The sequence below is a fragment of the Xylaria bambusicola genome (assembly GCF_022495145.1).
Source record: "Xylaria bambusicola strain CBS 139988 unplaced genomic scaffold F5B22scaffold_15, whole genome shotgun sequence".
Taxonomy (NCBI): Eukaryota; Fungi; Ascomycota; class Sordariomycetes; order Xylariales; family Xylariaceae; genus Xylaria; species Xylaria bambusicola.
Window position 1 is genome coordinate 172,310 of NW_025953568.1, and position 16,936 is coordinate 189,245.

Below are 16,936 nucleotides of genomic sequence, written 5' to 3' on the forward strand. Positions count from 1 at the left end.
GGCCGCCCCCCCCCCCGCCCCCCCCCCCCCCCCCCCCCCCCCCCCCCCCCCCCCCCCCCCCCCCCCCCCCCCAGAATCCTTTGCGGTTGCTTTATGGGACTATACTTTCCTTTAGTTTGTTGCTGAATTCCTCGTGTGTGAAGATGTTATCACACTGCAATATGTAGAGCTAGGGAAGTCGTGTGTGGAAGTGAGGAACGGAGTTGATTTGTGTTGATGATATTGACGAGGTAAATATATATAATCTATCACGCTGAGCAGCACTTGCAAGCTGTGAATGTATACGGTATGGCCCTTAGTTCATGCAACAGCTTTCTCAACACGATTAAACAACGCAATGGACCGAATGTTTGTCGGGTTACGTCGGGAGCCTACTAGAGGCATAGATGAGAAGACATTCGCGTGGTTTTTTTGGTGGTGGGTTCTTAGTCAGGCCGGGCTGTATCTCTGCATGCAATGCGACCACAAAAGGCCAACGGCAGCACCGTGGTGGGCTGACAGCAGTCGTCATGGTATGGGTGTCGGTACAGGTGGTGATGCAATGTATCCGCATTCCTACTGTAGGTCTGGTCTTAGACTTGCATCCCGGCTCTTGCCGCCGAGCTAAAACGTCTAAGAACATCTAAAAACGTACCATTTATTTCCGTACAGGGGGTTGACTTCGATTGGCCCGTCGTAGAGTCGGCGGCTTCGGCCGCATTTTGATAGCGGGACGGCCATCCGTTGCTCGCTTAAGTTGATGGGGCCGAAGAGTGATGCGTAGCGAGTCTGGCCTCGGCTTGCTACCTTGGCACGGCTGAGACCGAGCGGAACTTCCACCTCGACTACCTCTTGATAATCATTTCTCGAGTTTGGTGATAGCTCTAAGGCTGTCAATACCTCTGTCTATCTACATGAAAGTTTGGAATGGTATATCTCCAACCCTGATGTATGTACAACTTCCAACCATCGGGAGATAGTCCAATGCGTTCATTAGGTCGTGTTTGGATAAACAGGTCAAATGATGAGCGGAGATGCGGTTCTCCGAGAATCTAGTCGAGCGTTGATTCGGCTGCCCGTCTCTCTTGCTATCTAATGGTGTACAGTTGTTTTACAAACAGTGAAAAGGCAACATGCTGCAGTGAGCACTGAGCATTCTAGAGGAGTGGTATAATGAATAAGCTCACGGGATGATGGGGTCTATGCGGAAGAGCAGCAGCGCATCTAATCGCACCGTCCATCTTTCCAACCAGTTCGCCACCTTTCTTCCCATTTGGAGCAGTCGAAGACGGGCTTGCCGAGCTTAGTATTGACGGCGTTGTGGGCTTCGCACAGCCATGTGCCGAACGCGTTTCGGCTGTCAACTCTGATCTGTTCCTTCTCCATATATCGCTGGAAGTCTTCGGCGCACACCCAGCAAGGATATAGTCGCGAAAATACACCCATGAAGGTTTTAAGGTCTGATTGTTCCCTATAACTTGGGGACTTTGGATAGTTCGCGGCGATGGTATGTAAGAGAGTCCAAGTGCTCCGGCCTAGGGCCTCGACGTCGGGCGGACAATCATCGGCCACTTGTAAGGAATTGGGGGTGACAGTCGTCGCAGCAGCGGCTGCAGCGGTAGCCCCGGCCGCGGCACCTACGCCTGATTTCAGCGAGGATTTTGTGTGTTGGGCCCATTGGCTGAAAGAGGCCTTCGAATTACAAGATCGGCACCTAACACACATGAAGCTCTGTTAGTTTGAAGGGGACCTCTATTCAAAGCTGGGACGCATAGGGGTGGCGGAGAGCGTACGGTTTGCCATCTTTGTCTAGGATCATGCCCGGAGGCAACCTCGCGGGAGCCGCCGGCAAAGGCTGCGATTCTGGCGGATCTATGGCCATACCCTACCCTAGGCAGTCAATGGAGACGAAACGGTCGTGTCGGGGACAATGTAGAATCGACACGGGTCTATCACCTCATTTACGACAGCATTGCCAAATCACGGGAGGGAGGTAGTGTTGCGAGAGAATGGAAAGTATCACAGAGCCGGCCTGGGCCGTATCGGCGGGCGGCGATTTGTAATGGCTTGACGGGGCCAAGCTCCAAGCTCCAGGTACAGGTACCGTACAGCGTACCCCTACAATATTTAGTGGTTCTAGAAGCTCCCAGGTCTGCCCAGGTACCAAGAATTGGCGGGGCTTTTATCGATAAACCTAGATCGCATAGAGATCCTGACATCACTTTTGAGGGTTGCAATCATGGCTCATACATTCTAAGAATCTCATACTTATTCTATTCATGGCAGCGTCAGTACCCAGCCTTGGTGGGCAAAAGGTGCCTATTCTTCTTCTCAAGACCAAATCCTCGCCAACGGATGCTTATGAAGACCTCTTCTCGACCCCGCATCAGAACCTTCATTTTGAGCCGACCTTTGTACCCGTGTTGCAACACCGCTTCGAGGAAGATGGACTGCAAAGCCTGAGGAGGCTACTGCAGGAGAACAAGATCAATAGTGGCCAAGACAATACTTATGGAGGGCTCATATTTACCTCTCAAAGGGCCGTCGACGCTTTTGCCAAGGTAGTTGCTGAGGGTAAAGGTTTGTTGCCAAGCACATATACTTTCCAACTGCCGTGATGATCGTGACTATCGTCGTCGTTGTCGTCTTCGTCCTGTGTAGTCCCTCAACGACCTGACTTGACTGGTATAGGCAAAGAGGAGAGCTGGCCGCAATCATTAGACGTGCCCATATACAGCGTCGGCCCCGCCACGACCCGAGCGTTGAAGGCAATTCCCCAGTCCCCGCCATTACGGATATTTGGCGAACACACTGGGAATGGCGACGCCCTTGCACGGTACATACTGGAGCATTATGGCGAGTGGTATCGAGGTCGGGCGAAAAAACCGCCCTTACTTTTCTTGGTTGGCGAACAGAGACGGGATATTATACCCAAAAATCTGATGGCCGACACGTTACCAGCCGACACACGCATCGAAGTAACCGAGACAGTAGTCTACGGCACAGGCGTCATGGAGTCGTTTCCTAAAGACTTAGAAAAGATCTTGTCGGGCATACAAGACCGACCCAGGAAGTGGGTAGTGGTGTTCTCACCAACAGGCTGTGACAGTATGCTCAAAGGCTTAGGGTTCACCCTTGACGAACAGACGACCAGAGCCGTGAGGGGCCCCAGCCAGCGGACCACATATATTGCAACAATAGGGCCTACCACGAGAGACTATCTCATAAACACTTTCGATTTTGAGCCGGATGTTTCTGCGGAGAAGCCAAGCCCTGAAGGCATCCGGGAGGCTATTACTAATTTTCAGTATGGTTGATATGGTCACGAGTACGTACTTATATAATTGACTGCTTGTTATGAGCATCGAAGAACCAATGTTTGAAGACACAATGTCTTGCCCTCATACCGTCCTACACTACTCTTTATAACTCAGACCGTCGTTGTGAGACAAGCTCATGCAAGGTACTAGTGATGTGGATGGATTTAGCACGAATGATAAATACATTTGAGGATCTGCATCGGCGTTAGTATCTTACAGTAATATTCCAATTCTAATTATTATGCTTGCCTAAACTGCGCAAGGCAGGTAAGTACCAGCATCGACACAGCTTCACTTGTCGTGGCCCGCGGAGGGAAATCTGGTATTCATATGGGTCGTACCTTGGCCATACCTACCTACTGTAAATATTATCCAAAGCCCTCTCCTTTGAAATACCCCTTTGAAATACCTGTTAGTAGACTCGGTGCATTTGGTACCTCACTCAGCAGGCGGCGGACCTGCAGAAACTATGCCCAGCCATTCCTCATTATCCGCAGCTCCACCACGCAGGCACCCGTAGGAAGACCAACAACAGATCAGATCAACCGCTCACCGCGCCTCGAAATTGGATCAAGTGAAACTTCCTACCGCCACCATATCTACTTAAAAATACCAAGAAAATCAACGTTGAATTATCAACCTAACTTCTCCAAGTATCTATAGAATTACCTAGTTAAACATCGGAGGAAATAGCCCCACCGCCTAACTCGCCGCAGCACACACGACGTCACAGGCTAGGGTAGCTTCAAGGCCGACCTTCTGGCATTTCATCTTACCTGACTGTGTCGCCAAATGAGCCCAGCTACATCGGGCTCAGTTTGACTGCCCGAAGCACTGCGAAAGTTATTCAATAGGAAAGCGAACAGGCTAGGAAGGAGGGGTCCTCAACCTCCTCGTGCCGCTCCAAACACCCTCTCCAATCTCTCTAATCTCGCAATCGAGTCTGCTTGATGACAGCCGTGTCAGCCAGTTATCATGGAGCGTCGCGAAACAGGCAATCTAATCGATCTCGACGATGATGACGAGTTTTCCGAATTTCAAGAAGCGCCCGAGACCTCAACGCCGCCCTCGTCTGCCCTCCCACCACACACCGACCCTGCATTGACATCAAGTCCCCGACCGGAGCCACGACCGTCCCAGCGGTCACCGCCACCCCCTCTATCGCCCTCTACCACTTCCTCGGGGTACGGCATAGGCTCTGCAGTCTGGGGCCTCCTCCGCCGCATCTCGACGGTGGATAACCCGCCCACAACACCGCCGGGCGTTTCGCAGCTCTACAACAGCAATGCCAACTCACTGGGGATGGTTCCAGGCGCCGGTGGGGACGGGATAAACGGTGCCTTCACACCGCCTAGACGGACGGCAACACCACGGGGTCTACCGTCCCTCGACCCGATCAACTTGTACGGGTACCGCGCGGACACGGACCCCGACGAGCGGCTCCTGGCGCGCGGTGTGGCCGAGGAGATTCGTACATTCTTGCCGGAGCGCTTGAAGATCATGGAGGATTGGCGCCTTGTGTATAGCCTGTACCAAAATGGGAGCTCCCTTGCCACGCTATACCAACTATGCGAAAAATATCGCGGGGTTCGGGCTGGATTCGTGCTCGTTGTGAGGGACGGCAAGGACGGGGTAAGTGTTCCTGATTTATTCCCTTGTTGCTATCTCGTATATACCACCAAGGAGGTTGATCTTTTCATTTTGCTCTTCGTACTTTATTACACCTTGCTGTTCATGACTTGCACTATAATTATTCCTAGAAAGAGATAATCAAGACTCTTATCTCTCAGATGATGGGGCGTAGTGAAGCTGAAACGGGGTTTAAACTACAGATCTTTGGTGCATATCTTACTGAAGCACCACATCCAGCGGCGTCTTACTACGGCACAGGAGAATGTTTTCTATGGCGTGCTAGTCTTCACGCGCCTTTACCGCCCCCGCCATCTGCCGACACCACGAACTTGAACTACCGGACGACGACTATAGCATCGTCTACAGCACGCGCTCCGAGCGGCTCCTCCAGTAGCGGCGCGGATCGTCTAACCCCCGGTGCCGTCGACCCAGAGAACATTAAACGCGTACCATCACCCGTGGCGGCAACCCAGAGCGTCCGTTTCCAGACCTTCGCGTATACTGGTGCCAATGATTATTGCATGTTTTGCGAGACTAAATTTCTGAGCGTTGGTGGCGGGCATGGGGGAACATTCGGGCTGTGGCTAGACGACAGTCTCAGCCGGGGCCATAGCGCCGAATGCGATACGTTCCTGAATCAACCACTCAGTGAGGAGGGAGAAAAATTTGACATACTCGGTGTTGAGTTATGGGTCGTAGGTGCTAGCTAAGGACTCGGTGACACGAGTGAGCTTGAAGTGGATGAAGGGGACGAGCTCGAGATACGATGCCGAGAAAGAAATGATGAGGAAGATTGATCGAATTACTATGGGATAGATTGGAAGGAGAACTAATTAGGACTCTAAGCTGGACAACGGGCGAAAATCGAAACAAGTCTTTAGAATTTCGCAAGACTGGAAATTGAGGAGTCTAAGGCGAAAGGAAAACCACGAATCCTATTCAGGGCACGGTCTTGCAACAAGGCAGATTCAGTCTGAACTGCATAATTTGCTTTTTGAGAACTAACAAACATGATGAAGAGGGTGCCATATATTCAAAAGGCCTAGGTGAATGAGGATAGCCTGGAAAAGCTCACCATCATCTCAGCAGAGGCTGCTTCCAAAGATTGCTCAAGGCTCTTACATAAGGGGAACAGAGAGAGAAGGGATATAGGCGCGTCTGGATTGTATAATTCCGGATTTCATGCTGGCTATCAAGCGAAAGGCTCCAAAAGGGAGAGCAATGTTCAAACTTAGATTTGGTGTCCATGCTCTCGCCAACGGCCACAACGCCGAGGTTGAAGTAGCTCAACACCACTCGACTCTGCCCTACTCTGCTCTGCTCGAGGTAGATGGGGCTGCACATAGTGAAAGCGATGAAGGAACATAGCTGGAGAGAAAGTGGTATATAAAGTGATAAATCGACAAGGAGCAGGTTTGAGTAAAGAGAGGATGCGACGGAGGCTCCCCAGACATCCGGATATTCAAAATGTTCATATGTAGCTAATAAAGATACCCAACTCCAAATTCCCACACAGGCAAGGCACTCCGAGAAAATATGATATACATATATACATATCAGTTGTTACAAAACAGTACCTGGCCATTTCCAAACCATATTGGCCCGGAACTAGAAATGCTTGTTTAAATAGTCGAGGCACCGGCAAGAAACAGTACAAAGGTGATTAAATCAATCAACGATCCAAGAATTAGACCAAAAGGTCTTCAACTCTTAAAATGGAGTGAAATGGACATGTGTTCTTAGTATTTTGGCAAAACGGTGTGCAACCCCTTTAAATGCACGTTACCTATCAGTTCTACATTGTCAATATGGAACCCTTTTTTCCACATCTACAATTCAACTCTAAAGCAGCAAGGCAGACAGGCTGATAGATAGGTAGGTATATAAAGCAAGAAGAAAGAAAGAAAGAAAGAAAAGAAGAAACTCGGCCCAATTCATTGCGAGACCATTGCCTCCTATTTTTTTCTTGTCTCATACTGATTGATAACTATGCCATTTATATTGAAAAAGATGGCTGTTAATAACACAGATTGGAAAGAAAAAAAAGATCATTTCCTATTTGTCTCTCAAAGACGTATAGCTGGCCCGCTTGTTACATTTCTGGCTGGATTCGCTAATTACTTGCATCGCTTACTTGCTCGCTGTTGTTCTCTAAACAAACCTAATCTGAGCCAGCACCTCCAATATCCACTTCATACTCGTGCATCCATCCACGGAGCCATTGACAACCTCTCTGCTGTACCATCAGAACCACATGCTCGCCATTCCAGCTTCTGTGGATCCTTAATCAATCCGGCCACAACATTGAAAAGGAGTCGGGTTCTACCGCATGATTTCTTGGTAGATGAGCTGCTTCAATTGTTCTTTGCTGAGGTTGTCCTTGTGCTTGTCAAAGTCAAAGAACTCCTCGGGAATCGGGGGTGCCGTGGGCTCGTCCTCTGGGTCATGATACGGCTCCAGATAAGGGTGCTTCAGAGCCTCTTCCACCGTGATGCGTTTGACAGGATTAAATGCGAGAAGCTTTTCCAGAAGATCAAGCGCAAGGTCTGAGGTCTTTGGGAATAGAGTTCTGAATGGAACCTTCTTCTTAAAAGGTAGAGATCGAATATATTCCCGCGCACGGCGTGACTTGATTCCGTAATAGTCTTCCATCGTTGGTGTTCCCAGCACATCCAGAATCAACGTCAATTGATGGTGATCTTATCCGTGTCAGATATGTCAACTGGTATACGGTCTATGGAATATATAATGAAATGGGGATCGAATACTTACAGTCTTTGCCAGGGAATAGTGGTTTTCCGCTTAGCATTTCGGCCAAAATACAGCCGACAGACCACACATCAATCGCCTTGGTGTATTCCTTAAATGTCAACATGATCTCTGGTGCACGATACCATCGCGTGGCAACATATTCTGTCATGAAACCCGAGTTATCCTCTTGCGAGGCGGCGGATCGCGCAAGTCCAAAGTCGCATACTTTGAGATCGCAATTGGCGTTTAGCAGAAGGTTGCTTGGCTTGAGATCTCGGTGCAGAACATTGGCAGAATGCATCGCCTTGAGGGCTCTCAGCGTCTGATAGATGAAATATTGACAGTGGTCATCAGACAGATCTTGGGTGCGGATAACACGATGCATATCAGTTTCCATAAGCTCCTGGATAAGGTAAACCTCATTGAAGGACTCGTAGTTCCGAGGTTTTTGAATATCTAGGATGGAGATGATGTTCTCATGGTTGAAGTATCGCAGGAGCTTCATCTCACGTAGGGTTCTAAGACAAAACATGGAGTGATCGAAAGGCGTTATCTTCTTGATGGCAACCTTTTGGCCCGATGGTTTGTGTATCGCCGAACTGGATGAATAACAGCAATCAGCATTTAGATATACGGGACACGAAAAAATAAATCAAGCCATACCAGACAACACCGTAGGCACCTTCGCCGACCACATCCTGAATATCGTACTGCTCACTGACGTTGAAAGAGATCTTGCGAGATCCCTGAGGATTCGGAGGGTTTGATCGTGACATGGTGGAGTGAAGCTTGAGAGCACGGTCGATCTATCACTTCTAATATATACTTAATAGTGACGCGCGTAGCCTAGGCGCACCCCTTTACGTCCACCCACAACCCTCAATTGACGAGGCTCGGGATATGTCAGACGACAGAGTATAGGTCTTGGTCAGAAAGGCGCGTAATAAGTACCAAGCCTGGAGCTATGATTAACTTATCGACCTCAACAATTGTTGCGCCGTGTGAGAGTTCCAACACAAAAAGATGAAATGTTTTTGTCGCCTTGATGCCTGCCTTGGCTTTGAATCGTGGGAGGAGCAGAAGATAATCTTCTTTGTGTTTGACGGAGAGAGTCTAGTGTTTGTGGTGTTGAGTCGTCCGAACTATTAGAGGAAAAGAAACATTAGCCGATGTTACAGGAGAAGAACAAAGAGGACCCGTTAGGTGACAGTTCAGGGTTAGAAGAGCTAAGATGTGGGCACACAGTCCTGGAGTTCATGCAACTGCTCAGTAGTAGTGCTGGTCTGGGATTCGCCTTCTATGCGAGCTTCCTAGGGCTACGCGGCGGGAGGCAACCAAGTTCGAATCTAGGTTTCAAGAAATTCTAGAAGCACTTGCGAAGAATCCACAGCCGAGATGACACCGGGCGTATGAACAAGGGGCAGCAGGAGTTCTAGTCGCTCGGACGGCACATCGGATTGTGACCAGGCCCCTTGTTACAAGCTCAGACACCTCACCCGACCGCCTGGGCTACAGCCGGATGGATGTGTCGTACGAAGCGAAGATGATGTCGCGTGCGCATACTAAGTAGACAGCAAGTCGAGCGCTGGTGCGGTCCTCGTCTGCAACATGTAGATGCAGAAAGCGAGATGGTTGAGAGGGGTGGGAGTTGAAGGGTGGCCGAACAAGGTGCAGGTGCTTGTATGATCTGCGCCCCGGGGGGGTTGGATAGAGAAATAGCCGGCGCTTACCTCTGTGATGGATAATGAAAAACGGACAAGGTGTTCGGATGAAGCTGCTCTCTCCGAAGGACTGGATAGAGGGAGCGTGGCGCTCTGGAACTGCTGCTTCGCGGTGCGAAGGTGGCTCGCTCTGCGGGTGAGGGTCTGATGGATATGATCGTGTGAGGGGTCAAAGTCTCAGTGATTGGGCGGAATGGTTGGGTCCCAAGACGGATGGCTGGGTCAGCAGCAGCACCTAGGCAGCTTGCTTGCTTGCTATGTCACGATAAGAGCGAGGGTTAGAGAGAAAGACACGAACTAAAACTAGTTCATCAAAGAGGATCTGGGTGCAATAAAACAGGCAGACGAAGGAGAGAGGGAGAGAGCTGGACGTCCAATGTAGGGAATTCCAATCCTGTTGTTGGTTTATTGCTACTGATCTGACCTACTAGTGCTATGTATTAGGTACTACCTAGGTAGGTACCTATACCTACATCAGGTACAGTACATACCTATCTTGCTTAGGTACTATTAGTGGCAATGGAGGTACCTCTAGTGAGCGACACCCCTGCAAGCCTCCACCCGTGATGAGGGGTACTACTATGTATGGAGCTAGTAATTGGATTGCATACCTACAGTACATGTAGGTATCTACACTCCACTTACTATAGTAGGTACATGTTTTCAATGTGATGTCTCGAGGTATTAGCTGGTTGCTGTGAATATCTAGAGATATGCTTCCCCGATGTCGAAGACATGGCATTTAGCATCATGTACTATGTACAGCAGATTAGCCATAAATTGACAGACAGATACTAGTAGACAGTAGGTAGGAACATAGTGTAAGTGTAAGTGCACTACTGAACATCCAAGAACTTAGGTAGGTATTCCTATTGACGCCTGTCGCTTATTTGGAAACATGGGATGAATGTGATGGAGCGGACAAGGACCCCACGCTAGTCACACGGCTCCTGTGAGTGAGTGATACGACTCTGTAGGTAATGTGGGTTTACATACTACCTAGGTAGTAGGTATGTACGAAGTAGAGAGAAGATACAGTACATAGTACAACAGAGTAGAACCGGGCAAAGCCAGCAAGACAAGGCCCGTGCAACCTTGAAGATATGAAGTACAGGGGAAACTGGTCAAGTTGCTTAGTCTACGGAGTTGTGGTGGATGCCACGTGGGGTCTAAAATCAGATTTGACTAGGCATAACATGACACAGAGTGACACACCATGGTTTCCCAAGCTGCTCAAGATACCTCTTAGGAACAGTGATGAGTTTTCATGACAGGACTTAGAATAGTACTATGTAGTGACAGACGATAGGACAATAGGCCGCCTTGTTTATATATACATACCTATATGTATGTCATATAGAGGTTACTTACCTTGCCTACCTACATATGTAGGTAGTACTTGTGTAGCTTAGGATTTGGGAATATGAAAGATGGGAATTTGGCTTGACAAATGAAAGCTCCAGGCATCGAAGTACCTACATAGTACAGTACTTGAGGGGTTGAGGGGGAGGGTTAATCGGGTAGAGGAGCCGTCTCAATTAAACCACACTCGCATAGTGCCTACATACCTACTTACATATATACATATGTACTTGATAACTACATGCACTACAGCCCACAGGGAATGCATACATAGATACATTGTATTAACATATGTGCCTTTCCGATGATAAGAGCCTCTTGTTTGTTAATATACTTAAGTAAGTGTCTAAGAAAGGGCTCAATTCAGTCACCTATTACTCCTCCAGTACTTTGTAGATTAGCTATCCTTCTCCAAAAAAAGGACTACCGGTACCTGTGTCTGCAGGTACTTTATGTACCTAGTAGGAGGTAGGTAGGCACATGGTATATCGAGTAGCCGCCCTGTTCGACCCCACTCATCGTACATTGCCCTACAGTAGCGCGCTTAAAGACACTTTAGCGGAGGGGTAAAGCTACATGTCGTATGTACGTAGTGAAACCACCCTCAAACTGGTCCCGTCCCGTACCCAACCCAGAATATCTTACCATACACTGCTGCTTCAGATGATTCACAGTACGCACACGGGAGTGACCTAGCCCTGGTGGATATTACAGATGGGTTGATACCGCGCAGATTTACACGAAGCTAACTTGTACCTAGGTATATCACCTACATGCAGGTCACTGGGAATGTGATACCTATCGTAGCAACTTCGTCCCTAGAAATATAGGCACACACACATACTACGTACACATATCTATACACACAATTTGATGAGAACTCATTTTGTTTGTTCCTCACTTATCGAACAAGCTGCTCAATATCGCAACACCCATCAAGGAAAAGAGAAAAATGGAAAAATACCTAGCCCCACCCGTCAAGCCAATCGACGAACCACCCTACGCGCCCAATGCCAGGAATGTGGGGGAAGACCTAGCGTTTCATCCCGCCCCTTTCCTTCTCTCTCTCCTCCCTCTCTCCTCCCTCTCCCTCCCTCTCCCTCCCCCCCCCAGCTCTGCCGGTATCACAATCGCGTATTCGCAAGAATGGTCTGGCAATGGTCTGGCAAACAAGCTGAGTCAAGCGAGCAACAGCATCCAGTCTTGTTTCATGACTGGCTAATTCCTCAAATGATACATGTATCTCCACCCCGCTAATGCTGCCTATTTATATGGACCTAGGTAGGTAAGTACTTAGGCAAGGACCTCCGTATCCTCACTACCTAACAGCGGTCTCCCAGCTTGTCCCTTCACCCCGCATCTGCCATTGCTTCCAGTTTCCACAGAATGTGTCTATCTCCTATGTAGGTATATACATACTGTAGGTAAGTAAGAGCTCAATCACCATTGACTGGTTGTTGTTTGATGAGTAGGTAGCAACTGGTAGGTAGCCCCGAATCTATCTCTGCTTTGAACATTTAGAAATGTAGAGAACACCTCACTAGTCTTTATATATATACTAAGTATAGATAGATATAACTATATATATCTTTTCTTCTTGCCTCGTGATATCATGAGTGAATGCTAAACCGTCCAAGAAGCTCCCTTATCTAGGTTACCTCGTGCTAACTATATTCTCTTACCGCTGCGTGACAGGCGGGTGTCCATCCGTTCATCCAATCCCGGTTGTTTGTCGAGCACAAAACAAGAACACAAAAGACAAGGTGGGCTGATTTCAGGTACGGTGACATCAAGTACAACATAGCGAGCACACTCTTCATCCTTGTCATTTATTATTTGAACTTTTTTTATTCATTTGTTTTTGTTGAGATCCACTGAGCTCTTAGTGAAGCTCATTAGATTTTCCTTTCTACGTCTCAACTTGTCCTTCTATTGCACAACCTGTCATTGCAATTTAGTATCCCATGCTCTCTTCTAATAAGATGGCTCGTTCAACTCACCTTTTCTCTAAGAGAACCCATGAATTGACCAAGGCTTGGGGCTTGATCTGAACGATCCTCCACTAACAATGTCTGTGCCCACAACTTCAGACTTGGCTCGCCATCCTCCCGGACAATGTGCAGGTGAGGGAAAGTAATGCTACCGACACCCCTGGACAGGTGGTGTCTGCTCTTTTCGATCACCGCTCGCACCCGCTCGTTGAAGTCGTTGGGCAACTCTGGTATCGTGGCCTTGCCAACACGGAGTTGGGACCGATCCTGGACCCCAAAGACGTCGGCCAGCAACTGTGGGACCGCATCTCGTCCAACCCATAGGAATTGTGTCTGCCCATCATCGATGAGATACAACCCGTAAGAAACAAACCGCTCCGAGGAAAGGTTCAGCGGTGGCGGAAGAACAATCTGACTTGTCTCTGGATCAGGTACGCCCGCATTGTCAGGCATGTCGTGTAGTGAGTATAGTCGGGGGTAAATGTACTGGATGAGGAGCGGTAGAGGTAGCGTCGACAGCAGACATAGCGCTGCCGATCGAAGATCCGACGGGATCTGCGCAGAGCGGCGTAGACCAATGTTCTTTATCAAGCCGAGGAATAGCACAGGCAAGCCACGCAAGTTTGCGGGGAATTGTAAGCCGCCGCCGCCCATACTTCCACCACCCAATTCCTTTTTAAATGTTTGCAGAAGCTCAATGATCTTGCTTTGCAAAGCGTCTCTGGCAGCATCAAGACCACTGCTCAGGGCTCTCTCTACTGCTTTATGACTGAAGTAGGTAGTGATAGCACACTGGTCAGCCGAAGCGTACATGTCTGCCAGGTTAGTAGTTGTGGGAAGTGAAAGCGTCATAACCCGAATGCGTCGCTCCCCATTACAGGTCGTATATAAAACACCTGCCTGGAGACATATGAATTGTTTCTGCAAGCTCTCGTCGATCGCTACCTCGATCACATAACACTGGTCGCGAGGGAAAGCTGGGAATGCACAGAGATCTGAAGATCTGTTGAAGAAGTTGCCGTAAAACGTGCTCATGCGCAGGCCTGTTGAAGCGCGGACTCGAAGCACGGCCTCTAAGCCAATCTCTGAAGACAGATAGTCGCCAAATTCATGGGCGAACTTTTCGGCGTCTTCGGTTCGGCCGGAGTTAAATCCAGGATAGAACCATGTCTGGCCGCCAGTGTACCGAGGGAGGTTGCTAAGGGAAGCCACATCTTGGTATTGCGAAGAGAAAAGGAACATATCAATGGAGACCTGATTCTTCGAGCATTCAACAGCGAAAGACTTGTAGAAGCTGTTAGCGGTCTGTAAAAGGCTGCTCTCTTTTGATGTACCAAGAAGTTTTTTGTCTTCTCGCATTTCCAATTTTCCAGCACCCATGTTTGGAAGAGACGCTGTTAAAGAAACGATCTTTCCTCCTAGGGGGGAAATTAGCTGATGGCCAGCTCTAAGCGCCGAGCCCAGACAAGATCCGTTATTCTGGTTATTCTCGAACATTTGCGGCAATTTAGTTAGGAAGTTCTCTATGCTCTGCCGACTCTCTGTCAAGGGAACTAAAAGGTCGTGGGGCATAGGCAGGAACGGTTCTTCGAGATCGCTCACGACCAGCATACTCGTCTCACCATTCTCATCCTCATCTTTGGGAATAGAAAAGTAATGTAGACTCGAGTCGAAGGCGATAAATCCTAGACGAGTCCGGCGATCGGCATTTGGTATCCTGCTCAAATTTTCAAGAATAGTTCGAGCGCTTGTGGCAAGGAGGCCGTTTGATACGGCGGCGTAGCTCACATCAAAGAGGAAGAGATAAACGAGGGGCTGGGGAGGGCGAACCATGTATTCCTGTGGGGCGACGAACTCAACCACAGCGTGATTTAGCTCGTATCTGTCCCAGCGGTTGACACTCTTCTGTGTAGAAGCATCCCAGTCAAACGCTTGTGGCACGTCATTAGTAAGGTTACACATGTTACATCTCCAACGATGCCCCTGGTCGAGGAAAGTCACGTAAGGGTTGATATATGTCCTACACCGCCGGCAACGCGCAATTACTTGATCTTGGACGACGGGTACATTGTCGTCGATGTCATGGAGGGCAGCATATGGCTGGATGACGAGAGCAAAAGGAAGCTTAGACTTCTTCAACAAGGAGTGGGTAGTTGGAACCGCGTTTATAGTGGATCGAACGTATTTGGGAGGGCAGTTTGCGTGTGGTGATTGGGTGACGCTGGCCTTAAAAAAAGGGATATTAGCTTGAAGTCAGTGATACCAGTAGAAGCTTATGGATGCGACATACATTAGGGGGTAGAATACAATCGGGTGGTGGCAGGTCCAATTCGGAGACATTGAAGGGCTGGTTCAGTAGGTCTGTAGGGTACAGCTGGTTTAGGGCGAGGCGAGGTTGTTGGGCTGGCTGCTGCTGCTGCTGTGGAACTGGAGATTGCTGAGGCCCTCCCATATTCAAACCGGCCATGTTCTGTGTAAGAGGACCCATGCCCCCGGCGGCAGCACCTGAATAGTAAGGGCCGGGCGCTTGATACCCGGCGGCTGGGGGTTGCGCAGGAGCGCCGGGCTGCTGAGCATCGTAAGGAGTGGGCACAGGCGCATTGTAGGCTCCTTGATCGAACCCTTGCGCTGGATATCCGCCATAGCCCGGTGCAGGTTGTTGTGCGCCGCCGAAACCTGGAGCACCAGGCATCGGAGGAGCACCCCCAGGGGGGACGGCGCCACCAACACCGGCATTCGCCCCGCTACCGAACTCGAAGGCCTGGGTGGCATAGCCTCTCTTCTTCTTCTTCCCGCCATCTGCAGGGACAGATTGGGGAGGCGGCGACGCTGCTTGACCCTCGTAACCACCAAACTGCTCTCCAGGGGGGTATTGTTGCGCGGGGTACTGGCCCTGTCCATCATTGGGAGCAGCCATCTCGGTAGCTGCGCAGGGGGTTGCAGATGGGAACCTGGTGTCGTGTGGCCAGCGGTCTTCGTACGATGGCAATTGACAGGACGATGGTGGTGGAAGAGTGCCGACGTTGGGCGGTGGGCTCTGGTCCTAAATAGCAAGCTGGGGCGTGGGCCGAATTTCGAATGCTCGGTAGGTACTTATTTGGCAGGCGGCGGATTTGGCTTGGAGGCCACGTTTTGACAATCGGCGGTGACAGGCTGCGACGAAAGGACACTATCCCACATGGGCCCAGAGAGACAGGGGAATGGCGTAAAGAAGCAGGACACAGGCTGTGTGTATCTCATACAATCATCGCAAAGATAGGAGGAAGAGACAGGTAGGAGGAGAGTTCAGTCGACGTGTCGTTCAGTCTGTCGCTAGGTAGGTAGAGTTCCTCGTTGCCTGTCAATGCTGTCACTGGTGACTGGTGGTTGTTCATGGGGGTACCGTCGCTGCGCAAATCGGGTATAGCGCAATCTCTCTTGCTGCGAAGCTCAGCTTTCGTGGCACATCCAGTCACGTGCTGGAAGCGATAGGTACCTACATGTCCCCAGCATCTTACATATACAGGTACTTAGGTATGTACATTTCCTGGCGAATGAAGATAACTTGGTATCGGCTTTGTACAAAATCCATTCCATTCCAAGAAAGTCGCCGGATAGAATCGAAATTCCAGCAAGCTTGACGTGCCCTGGCATAGAAGATGGCATGGAAGAAGACGATGCAGTAGGTAGGTTATATCGAGGACCAACAGCTCAAAGTACCTTCACCAGAGCCGAAGAGCCGCTTGTTCAAGTGCACTTCAATACAGCTCGAGGCTGATATAACATCATCATATATAGTTCTAGCCCAATTGCAACTAAGCCGACTTGGTTGAGCTTCATTAGCTTACATCGGAGGCTGATGAGAATTTACGTTGCTCATCCAGTGTAGACAATACTCATTTTTAACTACATGGTACAGATACAGGTAGTACCACCCCTCTTCCCAGAGCGGGAAAGCCGATACAGGACAAACGGGTCCAGCCTTGATCCTTGTGTTTTCCCGTCCTTGCACCATCAGAGGATCTCGGGAGCATCATCACATGTCCATGCGAGTCGGCATATTCAGTATCACCAAGAGCTACTGTCTGAGTATGTATGCGGGTATGTAGTTAGGATGCATCCCTATGTAGGTAGTGGACTTCACACAATAACGACACAGATGTATGCATCGACTTACTTATACGCCGTATCCACACCATAC

General features: G+C 49.4%; 5 protein-coding genes across 5 annotated transcripts; 2 read left to right on the forward strand and 3 right to left on the reverse strand.

The window, feature by feature from the left end:
* Positions 1 to 1,203: 1,203 nt before the first annotated feature.
* On the reverse strand, positions 1,204 to 1,861 carry F5B22DRAFT_645431 (FAD dependent sulfhydryl oxidase; the record flags this gene model as incomplete). Its single annotated transcript, XM_047978584.1, has 2 exons — positions 1,204 to 1,693; positions 1,773 to 1,861. 2 exons carry the CDS (start codon positions 1,859 to 1,861, stop codon positions 1,204 to 1,206), a joined length of 579 nt encoding a protein of 192 aa, XP_047831829.1.
* Positions 1,862 to 2,258: 397 nt separating this feature from the next.
* F5B22DRAFT_645432 (uroporphyrinogen-III synthase) lies at positions 2,259 to 3,296 on the forward strand (the record flags this gene model as incomplete). The annotated part of the gene is made up of 2 exons (XM_047978585.1): positions 2,259 to 2,559; positions 2,671 to 3,296. The coding sequence occupies 2 exons, from the start codon at positions 2,259 to 2,261 to the stop codon at positions 3,294 to 3,296; spliced, it is 927 nt and encodes a 308-aa protein (XP_047831830.1).
* An 822-nt stretch (positions 3,297 to 4,118) lies between these two features.
* Positions 4,119 to 5,825, forward strand: F5B22DRAFT_96626 (TLD-domain-containing protein). Its single transcript, XM_047980736.1, has 2 exons — positions 4,119 to 4,931; positions 5,132 to 5,825. Exons 1-2 carry the CDS (start codon positions 4,275 to 4,277, stop codon positions 5,639 to 5,641), a joined length of 1,167 nt encoding a protein of 388 aa, XP_047831831.1. The 5' UTR covers positions 4,119 to 4,274; the 3' UTR covers positions 5,642 to 5,825.
* Positions 5,826 to 7,079: 1,254 nt separating this feature from the next.
* On the reverse strand, positions 7,080 to 8,754 carry F5B22DRAFT_96503 (mitogen-activated protein kinase). Its single transcript, XM_047980735.1, has 3 exons — positions 8,346 to 8,754; positions 7,704 to 8,281; positions 7,080 to 7,630 (listed from the first exon to the last, which is right to left on the reverse strand). Exons 1-3 carry the CDS (start codon positions 8,456 to 8,458, stop codon positions 7,254 to 7,256), a joined length of 1,068 nt encoding a protein of 355 aa, XP_047831832.1. The 5' UTR covers positions 8,459 to 8,754; the 3' UTR covers positions 7,080 to 7,253.
* A 3,921-nt stretch (positions 8,755 to 12,675) lies between these two features.
* Positions 12,676 to 15,899, reverse strand: F5B22DRAFT_96862 (uncharacterized protein). The gene is made up of 2 exons (XM_047980740.1): positions 15,047 to 15,899; positions 12,676 to 14,982 (listed from the first exon to the last, which is right to left on the reverse strand). The coding sequence occupies exons 1-2, from the start codon at positions 15,671 to 15,673 to the stop codon at positions 12,757 to 12,759; spliced, it is 2,853 nt and encodes a 950-aa protein (XP_047831833.1). The 5' UTR covers positions 15,674 to 15,899; the 3' UTR covers positions 12,676 to 12,756.
* Between the last annotated feature and the right edge of the window lie 1,037 nt (positions 15,900 to 16,936).

Coding starts and splice junctions, on each gene's coding strand:
- F5B22DRAFT_96626 (XM_047980736.1), top strand. CDS start 4,275: ATGGAGCGTCGCGAAACAGGCAATCTAATCGATCTCGACGATGATGAC. Junction 4,932..5,131: donor TGAGGGACGGCAAGGACGGG/GTAAGTGTTCCT, acceptor TTTAAACTACAG/ATCTTTGGTGCATATCTTAC.
- F5B22DRAFT_96862 (XM_047980740.1), bottom strand. CDS start 15,673: ATGGCTGCTCCCAATGATGGACAGGGCCAGTACCCCGCGCAACAATAC. Junction 14,983..15,046: donor ATTGTATTCTACCCCCTAAT/GTATGTCGCATC, acceptor CCTTTTTTTAAG/GCCAGCGTCACCCAATCACC.
- F5B22DRAFT_96503 (XM_047980735.1), bottom strand. CDS start 8,458: ATGTCACGATCAAACCCTCCGAATCCTCAGGGATCTCGCAAGATCTCT. Junction 8,282..8,345: donor GGTGCCTACGGTGTTGTCTG/GTATGGCTTGAT, acceptor TTATTCATCCAG/TTCGGCGATACACAAACCAT. Junction 7,631..7,703: donor ACTATTCCCTGGCAAAGACT/GTAAGTATTCGA, acceptor GACACGGATAAG/ATCACCATCAATTGACGTTG.